At 38.3% G+C, this 18,530-nt stretch overlaps 1 protein-coding gene across 3 annotated transcripts; it reads left to right on the top strand.

Moving 5' to 3' along the window:
- The first annotated feature begins 3,112 nt into the window (after positions 1-3,112).
- Positions 3,113-13,326, top strand: LOC109913302 (dynein light chain Tctex-type 5). 3 transcript variants are annotated; one of them, XM_020512790.2, is made up of 2 exons: positions 3,113-3,392; positions 11,782-13,326. In XM_020512790.2, exon 2 carries the CDS (start codon positions 11,804-11,806, stop codon positions 12,503-12,505), a length of 702 nt encoding a protein of 233 aa, XP_020368379.1. In that variant the 5' UTR covers positions 3,113-3,392; positions 11,782-11,803; the 3' UTR covers positions 12,506-13,326. The 3 variants fall into 3 exon arrangements, with proteins under 3 accessions (XP_020368379.1, XP_020368380.1, XP_048458245.1); XM_020512791.2 differs by having other exon boundaries at positions 3,113-3,417; XM_048602288.1 differs by lacking the exon at positions 3,113-3,392 and adding an exon at positions 8,971-9,063.
- The last annotated feature ends 5,204 nt before the right edge of the window (positions 13,327-18,530 follow it).

Below are 18,530 nucleotides of genomic sequence, written 5' to 3'. Positions count from 1 at the left end.
TTAATTTAGGAGACATTTGCTCGTACAGTATTCCAGCAAATTTCATCAGTAAGAATTGGCATGTGTTAAGCTCCAATGTTTCCTTAGCATACGTAGATCTGTATTGTGGTCTTATTTTGGTTCAAACTGAACTGTTTAAAAAGATGTAGTTATGATTTTGTAATATCTTGTTTAGTACATATGGTAATGACTATCCTTTTTCTCGAGCTATAAACTGAGAAAAATGGGAATTCGGACATTGTCATGTTGCAGAGAATGAACTAGTGTTTTTATAACTTGAAGATCATAAATGGAACTGTGTGCTTTTCAGAAGCTGAATTTGGTTTTTTATAAGACAAGCTGGCATCAGTTACTTTGGGTTGAAAAGAAAGCAATAACAGCTTTTCGATACTTATGTTGTAGTTTGTCACAAACCTGACTCTCACTCAGAGCTCAGGAACGCCTAGAAGCTAGACAGATCTCTCACTTTCCTTTGCCTCTGGTAAGTGGAAGAAAACCAGCACTCAATGACTCTCAGGAGAAGAACTTTTAACTCAATCAAAGAGCTAGATCCAACTGACTGGCTAATAAGTTGAGGATCTTCTGAGGTCGACAACATGATGTCACTACCACGAGTTATGAGAAAATCACCTCATTTGACCCTTGTGATTTGGACTAATTTACTAATCCACAGAATTTGTTCCTTTTTGCCTATACTTTCCAGCCATGATATTTTTGCAGAACTGCTCAATCTTGTATGACCCATCTGTGAAACAATATTTGAGTTTAAAGGGGATATAGTTTAAACGTACATACTAGTAATTAATAACCTATTTTTCCATTTGTCAAAGGATGTTTGTTAATTGTAAAATGTCTTTTGTTTATTGATGAAACCTGATGTGAGTTTATTTTATCTTAAATAACAGCTAAAGTTAAGCAAAATAATTGTGTTTCAATTGGTGATATATTCATTTGTAACACCTTGTGAAATAGTGGACATTAATTATCATGCACCTTCCTGTCAGGATCATGATAATGTATATACTTTTGCAATATCAAATGCCACAAATTAGTGAAGAATGTCCCCTCCACAGACAATCCTGTTTGGCTTCAGGCACTTTTTAAGTAAATAAGTAAAATATCCAGAACTAGTTTGCTGCTTCATTTGGTTGGATCCAATCTTTTATACTTGGTTTATTAGCGTATTTACACTGGTAGAAACATTGAATCCACAGTGGGAAAAATGTAGATGTGGAATTGCACCTGCAGAAAGTGCAGGTGCAGTTCAGTTCACACACTGTAGCAAAATTAAACATGCTTATTTTAACTACACACTGTGTCATTGGCTCAAAATCCTGGAACTCGCTCCCTGAGGCATTGTGAGCCTACCTACAGCTTCACCTTCTCAAGGGCAATTGAAAACGGTCAATAAATGGAAATCAATGATGCCCACAGCCCGCAAGTGAAGTAAAAAAAACCAAACAGAGAAAACATTGCTGTCTAGTTTACTACTTTTATAGTGGATTGTAAGACTGCATTAAAACTTGTCCAAATTTAGAAAGTAGACCTCTCTGCCTGCTTTTCAGTCTTTATTTTCTCATCAATCCTTTTTGCATTATCAATGAGACTAGCATTTGTGATGTCGTGTTTAATTGCCTTATAAGATAATACTTTAAAAGCAGTGCAGTTGTGAAATTGCACAATATTTCATTCCACAAAATATTTTACGACTGACCTAACAAAAAAATGTTTTAGAAATGTATATTTCCTTCCTCCCAATGAGGCTTAGTATTTATGTTCAAGTCTGAGGAATTCCGAAAAAATTCAAGTGAATATGCATCTGGACCTGCAGTAGATCGCATGTACATAAGAAATAGGAACAGGAAAAGTCCATTTGACCCATCAAGACTGTACCATTATTCACTAAGACCATGGTTGATTTGCTAGTGACCTTAATGTGCCTTCATCATAACCTTTGACTACCTTGTCAATTAACTCAGCATTGAACATATTCAATGACACAGTCTACCTTACTCGCTGGGAAAGAGAATTTCAAACATTAACTATCCTGAGAAAAGCAGTTCCTTCTCCTTGCCATCTTTTAGATGGGAATTAAGTTAAATTGGAAACATTATTCAAAAAGCTACCGAATGGAGTCATTAAATGAGCATTGTGATGATGCACATGTCTACAGTAATATGCAGAAATTTGCGTATACATCTCTATTTGCCACAGAAATATGACTCAGTCCAAATATTTCCATCACCTATAGCTTTTCAACATAATTATTTCTTTCATACAAAAGATATCCAGAGCAATGGGATGGTCAGTCAGAAATAGACTATCCTATTCGAAACACTGTTATGGATTTAGGTATGTGTTGAACAAGCAGATCTCAGCTGAGGGAGCAGTAACAGTATTACACCTGGCCTTAACATTATGGGGCCAATTTGTCATCGTTGTTCAATGAGCAATTCTGGAAAGTAAATCTGTGTGGAGACTGGTTATGGATAGGATTGGTCTGGACTGTTATAGTGGACAGCTTGCCAAAACTCACTAATTAGGCATGCCAATGAAAAGTAATTTAGGTGAACCATAATTCTTGGAAAAGTAAGTTCTTAACCATTGGGAACATATGAGACAGAGGTCAGGTTTTGCTCTATATCACATTTGACATGTCTAGACACCAGTCATAGTGCAGCATTAATGGAGTGCTGAGAAAAGTTCTTCTGTCTATCTTGTTGGCAAGGAGAGGCACAGTGATAAATTTACAAAGAATGTGAAAAACTTAAATTATGACTAAAATGTTTATTTAAAAATTGTCTATAGATAAAGTTATGAGGAAACAAACCAGCTTAGTAATGAGATGTTTCTCGAACTCCCTAACTATACCAAGAACTAAAAGAATAGTAATGTTTGTCAAATGTACAAGGGGGACTGGTATCAAACATGTTAGACATGATAAAATTTATCCCTGATACAACTTAGACTATGACAAAAGTTAATATTGTTTGAAAAAATTGTCACAGGGCTGAAGTCGTCACCTTGGAAACATGAACAGATGGCAAGCTGCCCAGATCTGCGCTGCCTCAATAGTTTGAGTCCACTTCACTTCATGTGGTGCAATGGTGCAATAAGCCTTTCAATCAATGGTCAGTCGTTTATCAGGTGGTAAAGGCACTGGGAGAATGATTAAACTTTTCTTTTTCCCTTTTGCAGTCGTTTTAGAAGGCTTAAAGAGAGCTGATAACATCCGTATGGAAGTGTAAAACATCATTATAGCCAAAGTTTTCATCAGGACTGCTTGTACCTTGGTCACAAAATCACGTATGGTTATAGGAGAGTCTTAATTCTTTTTTACCCTGGACTGCAGAAAATCGTCAGAGATTTGTTGCCTTCGCATTCTTTCTAGGGTAAGACTGCTTAACTCCCTTGATGGTAAATATATTTTTCAAGCAGTTTCAATTTCGTGTATTTAATTCCTACCCAATTAGAGTTTAATTTTAAGTTACAAATTTCCCTACAAGTGGATGAAATGATCACGAACATTTGTTGAAAAGATGTTGTTATCTGTAGAGCACAGTTGAAGTAAAATGCATTGCTTTTGATGAATAATGCAATTGTCTTTCCTTTGCAGTTTAACTTTGTTGAAAGAGATTTGATATTACAGCATTCAAACTTTTTATAGACATTCACGCAGAATGTAAATATTTTCTTAAAAGCTACACATTGAGAATCGTAAAGTGAAGGTACAATGCCCTTTGTTATTGTCCACAATTTAGCCAGGTTCAGAACCTCAGATAAAACCATGGAGTTATACAGCATGGAAACAGAGCCTTCGGTCCAACCAGTCCACACTGATCCTGTTCCCAAACTAAACTAGTCCCATCTGCCTGCACTTGGCCAATATCCCTCCAAACCTTTCCTATCATTGAACTTATCCATGTATTGTCAAGGGAATTAGGTGAGACAAAGCCTTTATCACACAAATGTTTAAAGAAAGTTGGATCATGCCGTTCTTGGTTGTCATCAGTTACTCCTGCATTCTAAAGTTAACAGCTTAAATCAAGTACAATCTTGCTTTAACCAAAACCATGGAAGCAGATCATAATCATGCATTACTCTGTGTGCAAATTGAGTGGTGTATTTGCCTACATAACTGTAAATGCATTTCAAAATACAGCATGCATTGGGACTGAGTGACTCACTGCTTGAGGCAACAATAACAACTTATATTTACCTAGTACATTCAACATGAAAAATCGTCCCAGGATGCTGCACAGAACCGTTATATTGCAAAATATGACACCAAGCACTAAAGGAGATATTAAGCCATATGGCAATAAGCTTGGCCGCAGAAACAGGTTTTAAGTAGCATCTTAAATGAGGAAAGAGCAATATAGATCCTGAGAGGTTCCAGGAGGGAATTACACAGCTTCAGGCCTTGACAGTCGCAGGTAAGTCATCAACAAACGGACAATTAAATCTGAGGATGGTTAAGGCCAGGATTAGATAACTGTGGATCTGTTGGAGCCGAGTCTGTGGCAGGCTAGCCTTCTTTTTGAACTGCTTGGGTAACCTTAGCTTGTCTCCTTCCAATTACGCATGCAGGCTGCAATGGATGGCATTAGACTCCATCATGACCTGTACTATTTGCTTCATGTCCTCTGAGGTTGGCCTTCATACCTCCATGGGATTGGTAAATACTCTTCTATGCAGAGCACAATCCCAGAGATTGGAGACAGAAACCTTTATTGTTTGTGGCTGACATCCACTGAACCCAGAAAGCTTGTGCTTTCACTCCTCATTCCATTTCCCTTGTGCTTAGTGCTTCACCCAGTTACTGTGTATTAATAATAAATGGCATGATTTTAAAAGGGAAACAGGAACAGAAAATTTCAGCAGTGTATATATATGAAGATGACAGGACATGTTGGGAAGTCATAGATTATCCTAGGTTTTATTAGTAGAGAAATAGAGTTCAAAAGCAAAGAAGTTATGCTTAGCTTTTATAGAACATTTGTTAGGCCTCCCTGGAGTATTGTGTTCAGCTATTGATACCATGCTTTAAGAAGGATGTCAACACGATGGAGAGGTTGCAGAGAATTTACTGGAATGGTACCAGAGATATGGACTTCAGTTATGGAGAGAAAAATGGACACACTGTTGTTTTTCTGAGAGCAGAGATGAAGAAGAAGAGATTTGATAGGGTGGTCAAAATATGAATGGTTTTGATGAAGTAAACAAGAAGAAATTGTTTGCAGTGAAAGAAGAGTCAATTAGCTAGAATACAGAGATTTTAATGTGACTGATGAAAGAACAAGAGGTGACAAACGGGAATACATCTCTGTGCAGTAATGTCTGGAATGCATGCTTGAACGGTGGTGGAAGCAAATTCAACATTAACTCTCTAAGGTGAGTTTGACAATACATGAAGGGAAAAAGATTCACAGAGCAGGGTAGTAGCGTTAATTGGCGAAAACTAGGGAGCCAAACAATGTGAGTTGCGTCAAATATCGTCATTCAGTGCTGTGTGTTAAACAATGATACTATCTGTATTTTCCTATATGGATCTTTGTCTCTGGGTTGGTGAATGCACAAGAAGGGAGTGACTGATGGATGGAGTGAAGCTCAGATAAAACAACTTTTTTTATTCATTCAAGGAATGTGGATGTCACTGGCGAGGCCAGCATTTATTGCACATCTTTAGTTGGCCAGAGGCACACGTAGGCCAGACCAGGCAAAGAAGGCAGTTACCCTCCCAACAATTAACAATGGTTTCATGGTTATCATTAGTCTCTTAATTCCTGATTTTTATTTTCCATTGAATTCAAATTCCAGAGCCTCCCCCTCACCTGAAGGGATCTGACAGAATTTCTTTTTCCTTTGCCTGAGAAGAACCATGAAAAATAGTGCAATAGAATAAAATTGTACTCCAAGATTCTCCAACACAACAATGGAGGCCTTGATACAGAGAGTGGACAAAGGACCAGAAGGAACTCCAGATAGACCCTGTGAAGACAGAAGGAGTAGATACCATGATTGTAGTGCTACAAGAATGAGTGTAGTCTCAACAGTACTCAAGAAAATTTACAACATCCAGGACAAAGCAGCCCACTTGATTGGTATCACATCCACAAGCATCCATTCCCTTCACCAATGAAGCTCAGTACCAGCAATGTATACAATCTACATGACGCACTGCAGCAAATCACCAAAGATCCTTAAACAGCACCTTCCAAACTTGCAACCACTTCCATCTAGAAGGACAAAGGCAGCAGATACAGGAAAACAACAACACCTGCAAGTTTCCCTCCAAACCACTCACCATCCTGACTTGGAAATAAATTGTCTTTCCTTCACTGCCTCTGGCCAAACTCCTGGATGTTGGATTTTAAAACCATTAACCATTTTGAAGTTAAGCTGTGTGGGTCTGCTATGACACAATGAATGAATAATTCAAAGGAGTCACTTTGTCCAGCTGCAGTGTTCAGACAGCTGAACAGTCTTCCTTCTCTACAACAAACAAAGGCAGGACTATTACAATTGACGGTAGGGCCCTGGGTAGCATCGTAGAACAGAGACACCAAGGGGTTCAGTTAAATAATTCTTTGAAAATATTATGACAGGTAGACAGCTTGGTCAACAAGGTGTTTAGCATGCTTGCCTTTGAATATAGGAATTGGGACTTGGTGTTGAGTTGTACAGGATTTAGTGAGGCCTCTTTTGGAGTATAATGTGTAGTTCTGGTCACCCTGCTATAACTGGATTATTATAAAATTGGAGAGGGTTCAGTAAAGATTTACCAGGATGTTGCCAGGACTGGAGGGTTTCAGTTATAAAGAAAGGCTGGATAGGGTGGGACTTTTTCACTGGAGCTTAGGAGGTTGAGGTGTGACCTTTGTAGAGGTTTATAAAATCATGAGAGGTATAGATAAGGTGAATAGCACAGGTACTTTCCCTAAGGTGGGGGAGTTTAAAACTAGGGGGTATATTTTTAAGGTGAGAGGAAGAACATTTAACAAGGACATAAGGGGCAGCTTTTTTACACAGAGAGTGGTTAGTGTGTGAAATGAACTGCCAGAGGAAGTGGTGGATGCAGGTAGTTACAATGTCTGAAAGACAGTTGGAAAAGTACATATATAGGAAATGTTGGGAGGGATATGGACTAAACACAGGCATTTGGGACAAGTTTGGTTTGGGAACATGGTCAGCATGACTTTTCAGGGGCTAGCAGCAGCAGTCAGGTCAGTGGCACTGTGACTGGCTCTGAGGCTCAGAGGGAAAGGGTGCAGTCAGACAGAGTGATACTGATAGGAGACTCAGTTGTGAGGGGGACAGACAGGAGATTCTGTGGCCGCAGAAGAGACACCGGGATGGTGTGCTGCCTCCCGGGCACCAGGGTCATGGATGTGTCTGAGCGGTTGCAGAATTTTCTGACGGGGGAGGGTGAACAGCCGGAGGTCATTGTGCACATAGGTAAAAAATGATATAGGTAGACAACGGGATGGGGTCCTGTGAAATGAATATAGGGAGTTAGGTAAGAAGTTAAAAAGCAGGACCTCAAGGGTAGTGATCTCCGGATTATTCCCAGTGCCACGTGCCAGGGAGGATAGAAATAGAAAGATAGGCCAGATGAATGCATGGCTGAGGAACTGCTGTCGGGGGCAGGGTTTTCAGTTCTTGGATCATTGGGATCTCTTCTCGGGTAGAGGTGACCTGTACAAGAGGGATGGGTTGCACTGGAACTGGAGGGGGTCCAATATCCTCGCAGGGAGATTTGCTGGTGTTACTCAGGAGGGTTTAAACTAGTTTGGAAGGGGGGGGGGGGGGTGGGTGTCTGAATAAGAGGGGCCATCGAGAACTCAGGGGAAAATACATTAGCCATCAAGGCAAGTTTACTATTGAGGATAGCCGGGGCACTGTAAAGGGAGGGTAAAGGCTTTTGGTTTAAAGTGCATTTATTTCAATGCACGAGGCCTAACTGGTAAGGCAGATGAGCTCAGAGCATGGATTGGCTCTGGGGATTGGGGTATTATAGCCATAACAGAAACATAACTGAGAGAAAGGCTACATGTGAAAAAGTTGCTGCTTAGGTCCCTTTTAAATCTTTCCCCTCTCACCTTAAACTTATGCCCTCTAGTATTGGACACCCTACCCTGGAATTTTTATTTCCTTGTCTATTCACGCTATCTATGCCCATCATGATTTTATAAACCTCTATAAGGTCACCCCTCAGCTTCTGACTCTTCAGGGGAAATAGTCCCAGCCTATTCAGCCTCTCCGTGTAGCTGAAACCCTCCTGTGCTTTGAGAGTATAAAATGGATGGTCACAAAGTGTGAAGTGTTTTACCTTCTTCTTAACAGGAAAGAAAATCAGGTGGATTGTAAAATGGACTGTGGATTTGATGTCTCTGTGTTTTGTGCTACTCCACAAGACACCATTTCACCTCCATGTTCCCTGCCCACTTCACAGTACACAAATGCAGCAAACCTGGGGTTTGCATTAGAATCAACACCAGGGTCAGTTTTCGACGTTCTGGCAGTTCAGTGGTCTGGCATGAATTGCTAGGTTGACAGAGTTTCTTCAGTTCAATTCTAATCAGTAATTTGAGGTTGCTGAACAAATAAACAAGTTAAAACATTACTGAGGTATTTTCTTTACCTGTTGGAACATGTTAGTTTCTTTTGATATACACAAGTTTGTGATATTCTTGGCAACCCTTTAAACTTTAACTCAGTAAAGCAAGCATAGCGGTAATTGAATCTCGAGTTCAATCCTTAATCTGTACTCGGCGAATTGACCTTAACTAAGGCAGCAATAGGACAACTATAATTGTCCTGAGCAATCCTGATTGTGGAAAAGAATATTGGCCAGGTTTATCAAGTCTGGCCATATCCAGAAAACTCTGCTAGACGTGTAAATGTATGGGTGAAGACAAGTTGGACTACGTCTACCATCTGAAGAAATCTATTCAATTTTACGACCATGAAGCAGTTTGCAAGAAACCTCATATGACGGAAGTAGGAACGTTTGTCAGTTAGGCCAGCTGTCATTGAGTGGAATCTTATCAGAGCATGGAGGTAGGTTGGGAGGCACGATCAGGAGAGCAATTAGGAAAGTTGATGTTGGATCGGTGGCCAAACACATTTCAGCCTCTGAGCAATCATGCTAGAGGCAAGTGAACAGTGGCAGCAACAGGTAGCCAATTAATGGACCTGTTGAGGGGAATGGGAAAGACTCCACTCAGATCTCCTCTGGCATTTGAGCGGCATCCTGCTTAGATGGATATGCTGCAGCCCAATTATACATGCCATAATTTACTCATGTCCTCATTATTGGTTTTGTACACATTATGAACAGCATAATTCATTTGCATTATGAATGAGCCATCAATGTGCATTCTTCAAAGCTAAATATTTACTACAATTTTAGATGTATCAAAAACATTTTAGTTTTATCCTTTTATGTTTGTCTGCCAAACATCCTGAAGATGCCTGTAGAATTAACATTCTTCCTTCATCCGACAAACCACATTCTTTCATTTTGGAAAAACTGCAATTGTATCAACTGGTTTACCCCAAAACATAAAAGCACACAGCTTGAAACAATTAGTGGATGAATGTTTTGCAAGATTAATTATTGAAAAATAAATAAAAATAAATGAAAGGGGGACAGAATCTGCGAGACAATATTGATCTGCTCAAATCTCTACATTGCATATGCACATAATGAATTTGCTTCCCATGCATCATCAGTAGGCCTCATTCATTGCCACTTTTTGATGTAGATAAAGCAGCAATGGAACAGCTGACACAGTTTCTCTCCTCCGCCACAGTTGTTGTGTTGGTTCCCAGCCATTAAACAGGGCTTAAAAATTTTGATATCTGATTCTACTGTAATACTCTATTCACCTAAATCACTTTTAAGCAATACTGGTTTCACTCCAACAGCTAACATAGACAGAAAGTAAAGACTTACATTCATCTATAACCTTTAACATTCTCAGGATATTCTAAAGCATGTTACAGCTAATGAATTATTTTTGAAATAGTCACCGTAAACAGACATAGAAGTCAATTTGCACGGTTCCACAAAATGAAAGGAAATATGACCTGCTTTTGATGGTGATATTTGAATGATAAATACTGACGAGGAGAATTTCTCTACAATGTCTTCAAATAACTTCATGGAATATTTAATGTCCATTTGAGAGAGTGTACAGGACTTTGCTTAATTTAAAATCTCACCCATAAAATAGTAAGTCCAACAAATGTAGTGCTGCCTAATGACTAAGATATTGAACCGAAGTGCTAGAGGAAAGGGATAGGGATCTATGAGCTTCTGAGTCAGAGATGAGAGAACTGACACTGAGCCAGGGCTGATACAATGATATTTCACCAAGAATCATTCCTTAGGCAACATGCGTAGCAGGTCGATGCCTTATAATGCAATTTGTGCTACATTTACAGTTGAAATATGGGATCAGTGAGGAGCAAAGATAATACAAATTACAACTTAGTCTCTCAAACATGTTATATGTAATATTTGTGAGTCATTCTTTTCTGGCAGAAAAGTAGCTATTGTATGAATTAAGAGACTGTGTACCCAGAAGGAAAGTGGATCCAAGTTGTAGGTTCATCACAGATCCTTATCCATCCCAATGTGGCAGTGTATTAAATTGGTTAAAACATACAATCTATTTCCAAGAAAGCTGGGAAAGATGGTTTGTAATGTCAGGGTAGTTAAAAAATAAAAAACCTTGTATTTTATAGTGAAGGCTGAGTGACAACTTAACTTCCATCCCATATTCTAACCTTCTTAAAGAACCAGCAATTCTTTTTGTTGATTTTTAGCATTGTTAATCTCAGCTAAAAGGTCCCAATGGCAGTTGCTCAAACGGAAGTAGAATAGCCTTGCCCTATTGGCTATTACTACTCCTGATCTTAAACACTAACTGAGATACTCAGTCATATCACCATGACCATCTATCTGTCTTTTCTGCCATCCTTGTTTCCAAATGCTAGCCAATTGGATTGGTCCACATTTTTGGGAAATGCACTGTAACGGTTTCCTCTTGCCTCCTTCAGTAGGGCTGACCGTCAGGCTTATTGGAAAGATACACAAGCTGGCAATCAACCCTATTATTTATGAAAGCTGTTGCTAAATTATTATATAGAACAGCAAATGTGATTAATTAATTGCATTTCTCCCTCCCCTTAACGTATGGCTACAGAGGGTCATTTGATCATCTCAAATATTGGTTTTGATCAGATTAATTGAACTTGACAACTTTCTGATCATTCATTATTCAGTACCAACCAAACAATGGATAGGAATCATCAGTTTTGCTAGAAAATTTTGCCCTTGAAACGTGCATGTTTTGTCCTGTGGTTTGTTTTCCTATTTTTCTTTGCAGTTTGACAGAGAGTTGTGGGGGAGTGGGATTTTTTCCCAGACATTAACCTCTCCCCCCACCCCCACCCCCAGCTAAGTGATCTAGTTATGAATTGGAATCAGTGCTTGGTAACATCAAAGCCACTAAGAAAAAATTAGAACCAATCTGAACTTAGACTCTGTGAAAGAAGCAAGTGCAGGTTAAGTCTTAAGACAAAGCAGAGAGTGATTCACACTATGCCGACATTATATTTTTTTAAAATGCTCAAGACTGGTGTTGACAGTGATCTAGAAGTACAATTCTTTCAGACAAGAAATAACACAGGAGATAAAAGTGCATTAAAAGTAAAAGATGATTAAAGCCTTTAACCTAAATAAAAGTTGATTTATCTTTTTCCCTTTAGACAGATCAATATACAGTTTGATATGACCGCCAAGCAGATGCCTTTATCACAAGAGGCTTTAGCTCAGTTCAATCAGGCTTTATCTGAGCACAATTTGGGACAGTGCCCTCATACAAGTTCCATTTCCACTCACAGAAGTACCCAGTCCGTGAATGTGCATGCCAGCAAACATCATCTGCAGCAGAAGAACATAGATGGAAGATCTCATGTTCCTTCCAGAAGGAGCTCTATTATAAGTAATGTCAATGCATCCTTTTCTCGCAAAGGCTCAATGATGCAAGGCAAAAGACATTCCCTGAGCTGGATGACCTCTGGTCAAGTCAGTTTCTCTGGGTTGCCTCTGTATCAACCTATCAGGGAAGTGAAGTGTGAAAATACATACAAATCCCAGCCAGATGAAGGCTGCAAGTTTGATCCCTACAAGGTCCAGAAGGTCTTGGAGGGAACTCTGTCAAACTACTTGGGCAACAACAAATATAACCCTGTAACATGTGTACAGCTAGTGCAGAGTTTGACAGACCATATCAGGTTGAAAATGAAGGATATCAATGTCCCTAGATACAAGCTGGTGTGTAATGTGGTGCTGGGCCAGCTCAATGATCAGGGAATATTAATCGTGAGCCGCTGTCTGTGGGATACATCGACAGATAATTATGCAACAGCTACTTTTAAAAACACTTCACTTTTTGCTGTTGCAACTGTGTATGGGATATATTTTGAATAAATAACATATCTGAAGTTATACTGTTTGATTATAGCAATCTATTGACTTGCCTAAAGCCTATAATGTCAGTGGTGATAGATGAGAATATATTTAATTTTATGATATATTGTAATAATTGCAATGCTGAAGTGACTTAATATTGCATTACAACTGTTTTGTTACATAAGAAGCAACTGAATGGCACAACAAATCACTGTTTGGCTTAGATTGCTTACAAAGCTTTTGTTACATCATCTCAGCAACAGAGAGTAAACCGTGTTGAATTTTTCTGATCATACTTTGATTGTCCAAGTACATGCTAAGAAATAGTTTACAGAATCTATCATTTTCCCAACAACTAGTCTGCAGTTTTTTTCTAACTTCTTCCTTCCTGGAATGCTGTAGAGGTGTTACATCCATTAATTTCCAATCTGTTGGCACTGTTCTAGCATCTAGAGAATTTTGGGAAAATTACAACCAGTGCATCCATTATCTCTGCAGCTACCTCTTTTAAACCCCTTAGGATACAGACAAGCAGGTGCTGCGGATTTGTTGGCTTTTGGTTAATTTCTCCAACACTTTTCTCCTCTGTTGATATCAATTATCTTAAATTCCTTACACTTATTAGGGCCTTTTTAGTGGCTGTGTCCCAGGGTTTCTAAAGTATTCTAAACTCTCAGGCTTACAGCGATTCTTTGCAAGATCATTGGTCTTCTCTTAAGCTAATATTTCAAATTTCCTTGTAAAACACTGATGTTTCTCATTCAGCTTTTTATAAAATTTTAATGGTATATATTTCAATGTACATTTTGATTGTTTCTTTAAATGTTTGCCACCACATATTTTAGTCTACTTAACCAATAAATATTAACCAGTTCACCCCCTCATACCTAAATAGTGGTTTTGTTTTAATTTAAATTCTTATTTGGGACTGGAGTAGGGGGCTTTCAAACTTAATATGGAATGTAATTGTATTATGATCTCTATCAGAAGTTTCTATCTTATATGAACATTAAAATTCCCCACCATTAGTACAATGCTATTTTGCAAGCTATAATAGTTTATTACTTAATGCTCCAACCAATGTTATAATTACGGTGAGGAGACCTGTAAATTAATCTCAACAAATTACTCACACTAACATTTTCTGACACTTAAATAAGAACAAGGTATTTCAGATGCTAGTGATCTGAACCAAAAATCAAAAGTGCTGGAAAAACTCAGCAGGCCTGGCAGCATCTGTGGAGACAGAAGCATTGTTCACATTTTGAATTTAATATAACTGCAGAAATTCCTCTGACGAAATCATATTGGACTCCAAGCATTGACTCTGTTTCTTTGATCACAAAGGCTGTCAGAGCTGCTGTGTTTCTCCAACTTATCTGTTTTTCCCTGTTATTCCTAATATGTCTTTGTAATAGCAATTACCCAGTTATTTCTATTTGAGTCACACTTTCACCTTATTACAAATGCTGTATACATTCAGATTACAGTCTTCAGTTTTTTTAAAAAATAAATCTACTATTCTTTGTATGAACTGTATTCACTGATGGCATGGTGGCTCAGTGGTTAGCCCTGCTGCCTCACGGCGCCAGGGACCCAGGTTCAATTCCATCCTCAAGCGACTGTCTGTGTGGAGTTTGCACATTCTCCCCGTGTCTGCGTGGGTTTCCTCCGGGTGCTCCGGTTTCCTCCCACGGTCCAAAGACGTGCAGGTTAGGTAGATTAGCTATGCTAAAATTGGCCATAGTGCCCAGGGATGTGAGTTAGACATAGGAAATGCAGCAGTATGGGAATGGGTCTGGGTGGGATGCCGTTCAAAGGGGTGGTGTGGACTTGTTGGGCCAAATGGCCTGCTTCCATACTGTAGGTATTCTGTGACTGGTCAACTTTGTTGAAGTCTTTGTTCCTTCCTGACAAATTCTGCTTGTTTTTAATCTAGATTGTCATTGGTGGACTTTTCTTCAATTTTCTAAATCTATCACCTGACACCCCCCAACCACCATCCTAATTCTCACTTATAGTTCAGCCATAGCTGTAGTTGTGAGTTGCCAGAACAGATCCCAATGGAACAGACTATATTAAACACTAATGTATAAAATTGCCTCAAACAACACAGCTTCAAACTGCTCAACAACAGTACTGGATGAGGAGTTCAGTCATATACCCTTCTCAGCTAGTTGCAAACATTCTCAGGAAGGGTTACCGGACCCGAAATGTTAATTTGATTTTTCTTCATAGATGTTGCCCGACCTGCTGAGCATTTCCAGCAACTTGTTTTTGTTCCCGATTTACAGCATCTGCAGTTTCTTTGGTTTTTAGTTACAAACGATGCCTTGTATAACATGCTGATATATTCTAACATTTTGTTGTAAAAGTGATAACAAGTATCTGCAGGGGAGGATTGCTAAAGTTATGCATTTGTCAAGCACCAGGAGATTTTAGTTGTTGCTTGATTCAAATCTTCATTAGCCGTGTAGATTTCCAGGAGAGCAGAATGGACAATTTTCAAAAACTTTTCCAATGCATTAATGCCTACTTTACTGAGAGGAAATGTGCATTAGGCAGACAAAATACTAACAGCTATTAAAGTCCATTGCTTGGATTTAATTGATATGGGGAATAAATTCTTTTGAAATATTTAGCAGACATTGTCTGTCTCATCAGTGAAATTTTTGACTTCAAACATATTTGTGTAACTTTGCAGAGAATCAAAATTAACACTCAGCTTTTCAAAAAAAAACAGATATCATGAAACATTGAATATCACTAGATAAACAAATAAATACACTTTGGAAACTGATAGAATACCCATCTGGAAAACTTTGAACGTATGACTGGTATTATATTTCTTTATGATATATCAAGTACATACAGTAAAAAAAATTCTATCAGAACATAAAATCTACTCTCTCGGTGTAGCTTGTGAGTAATGAGCCCAGTGTTTAAATTACAGATGTAGGTAAGTACTACATGTTCATTCCTATTTTTTCAAATAAACTGTTGGCCTTTTATTGAAAGAGCTTTGGTGTGTTTTAATACATCCTGAATTACTGAATTTTTTGCCTTTGAGTTAGGACTTCTGCAGGCTTTTATTTCTTTGTTAGCAGACTGTCTGATTTTCATGGAAAACCACCATGTTCATAAGCTTCTGAAACAATCTGTTTGAAACATGACATACCAAGTTTCTGCATTTGACATTTCAAGTTTCCGTCCTACCGAGACAATAGCTCTGTCCAGAAATTGTGGTATGCACTGGCTCAACAGTGATTTTAGTCACCCCCACTTTACATAGGGATGCTGCTTAACTTTAAATAAAAACCAGAAGAACTGTGGATGCTGTAAATCAGGAACAAAAGCAGGTGGTGCTGGAAAAGCTCAGCAGGTTTGGCAGCAACTGTGAAGAAAAAAAAAAAAAAAAAATCAGCGTTAACATTTCGGGTCCAGTGACCCTTCCTCAGTTCTGACTTTTAACCCGAAACATTAACTGATTTTTTTTTCTTCACAGATGCTGCCAGACCTGCTGAGCTTTTCCAGCAACTTCTGTTTTTATTGCTACTTAAGTTTAACTGACTAGACACACTCCAAATAAGCCATTATTAGACAATTAACAGACAAATGTGACCATCACCATGTATCCAGTGAGTGCAGGCATTTTGTCCAGCAACAAGACAACAGGAACAGGAGACTATTTATCTCCTTCAGCAGTTCATTCATTCATTGCAATCACAGCTGATCTGCACCTCAATTCTATTTAATGAGCCAGAAAATAATGCATGGAAAAAGGAGTTGAAGAAAATTCAATATTATCAATTAATAAAAGTATAATGAGCTTTTATGTACACTATTCTGTTCTATCACTTGTCCATTTCAATTTGGTCATGGGATCCACACATTTACCCAAAGCAGATTACAAGAGATAACTTAAGTGTCAGAACTACTTCTGATACGTTGAGATTACTTTATCACTGTATGTAAGATCTATAAATGAAGACTCAACATTTTTGATAGAAAATAAATCTAAAGAGGACTAATTTTATATATTGATCTTATTTACACTTTGCTTGAAATAAACCTATGCTATTTCTCTAAAGATGGAGAAACAGCACCTACCAATGCTTTACTATCAGCTGCCTTTTCATCAGAATTGTGATACTTAAATAATAATTATCCTTCACAACTTGACTTTAGACAAGACTCTTGCTCCAAATTCAAAATCAATGTGTATCCCAGCAGAGGAAACACTACAAAGAGAAGACACTTAAAATTAGTAGCATTAAAATCAGGAGAGGAAAGTGACAAATATTTGAATCCACAGAAGAAAGGGAGTCCCACATGACAGAAATAAACAGCAAGCAGATAATTGAAGATTTAGAAATCGGAAACAAAACAGAATATAGTTCCAACGTACAGGTCAAACCCCACAGATGCTGTCAGACTTGCTCGGAGTTCCCAGTATTTTGTTTTCGTAATAGAGTTGACATTTAGTTTTGATGCAGGCTATACCCAAAGTACTGACCATAAATTTTCTGGATTGCATGACACAAATTACACTGCCAGTTATGCCAATTTCTACAATCTTACCCATGGATATGTATCAAAGCTTCCAGTGGAATTAATTTAGACCATGAACGAAATATAAAATATGCATTGATACAGCATCATTAACCTGCAAATTATGGTGTGTGTAAATATACTGTTACTTTGTTATTTGTCTTGAGCTTTAAATTTTGAACGTTGGTTTATGCTTTCACGGTGCTTCAGGGCAGTGAAGAATAAGAAAATGAAATCCTCCTGAACCCCAAAATGTGGGATAGCGTTATATTCTGTCTGATTCACTTCCAAGTTAACAAAATGAGAAAAACATGAAGGAAAGCATTTCTTTAGTATTTTCCTGAATGCATTACAAGAAATAATTGTACATGTTCACTTAACTGGCATATATTCCACCATAATCTGCATCCTATATAAGCAATCTAATTTTAACTTCTACAATATTTATGGCGTTAACTAGAACCTCAAATCAAAAATCTCAGTACAGGGAGGCCATTTGGCCCATCAAACCCAAGTTAGCTCTTTGGGTGGACCCATTCAATTAATCCACTCTTGCTCTTTCACAGCTATACTACAACCTTCTCCCTTCAAATATTCATCCAGTTCTCTTAAATGTGACTTCAGAATCTGCTTTCACTTTCATAATGGTAGCACAAATAGGCAGCATGGTGGCACAGTGGTCAGCACTGCTACCTCAGTGCCAGGGATCTGGGTTTGATTCCAGCCTACGGTGACTGTGCGGAGTCCAAAGATGTTCAGGTTAGGCTGATTAGTCATTGTAAATGTACAGTTACAGGGACAGGGCTGGGTGATCTTCAGAGAGTTTGCTGTGGACTTGATGGGCCAAATAACCTCTTTCCCCATCGCAGAGATTCTGTAAGACCATGTTCCCTTTAGTATAACAAAAAAAAGCTAATTTTTGTTTTGCTTAGTCAGAAATATTCTGAATTAAACAAACTCAAATAATTTTTGTACCTTAGTCATTAACCACCTGTCACAATAACACTAGCAATCTAACATTTTATACATTGAGACGTTATCAAACTCCCAGACCAAGCTACCCAAATGGGAAGAGAGCTGTACTAATAATGAGATTTGGCACTAAGTTCCAGGTGAAACTGTTTGAATTTCTAGTGCACATACCAAGCAACTCTAAAATAAGTTTGAAATGCCCCTTTCAAAATCAGTTCAAAAGGCTTTGTACGTGAACTATGGCATAAGCATTCCCCAATTACATTGTTTAAAAGTAGGGAAATGTAATAAGCTCACCACAATTCTTTCTGGAAAGACAACCCTTCATGTTGCACCACGTTGTCTGATACACTTTCAACTGTAAAATTTGTAGCACAAAATATGCAGTTGAGGCAAGAACCCATATTGACATCATTGACAAGTGACTGGTGGTCTTTTGCAACAGGTTGTTGCATCACTGTGTGTCAGAGAACCAAAGAACAAAAAAAAAAAAGCACCACATTAACTGAATATGTAATGG

The sequence above is a fragment of the Rhincodon typus genome, chromosome 10 (assembly GCF_021869965.1).
Source record: "Rhincodon typus isolate 14 chromosome 10, sRhiTyp1.1, whole genome shotgun sequence".
In the NCBI taxonomy this organism is placed as follows: Eukaryota; Metazoa; Chordata; class Chondrichthyes; order Orectolobiformes; family Rhincodontidae; genus Rhincodon; species Rhincodon typus.
This window is presented reverse-complemented; position numbering and strand designations above follow the sequence as displayed.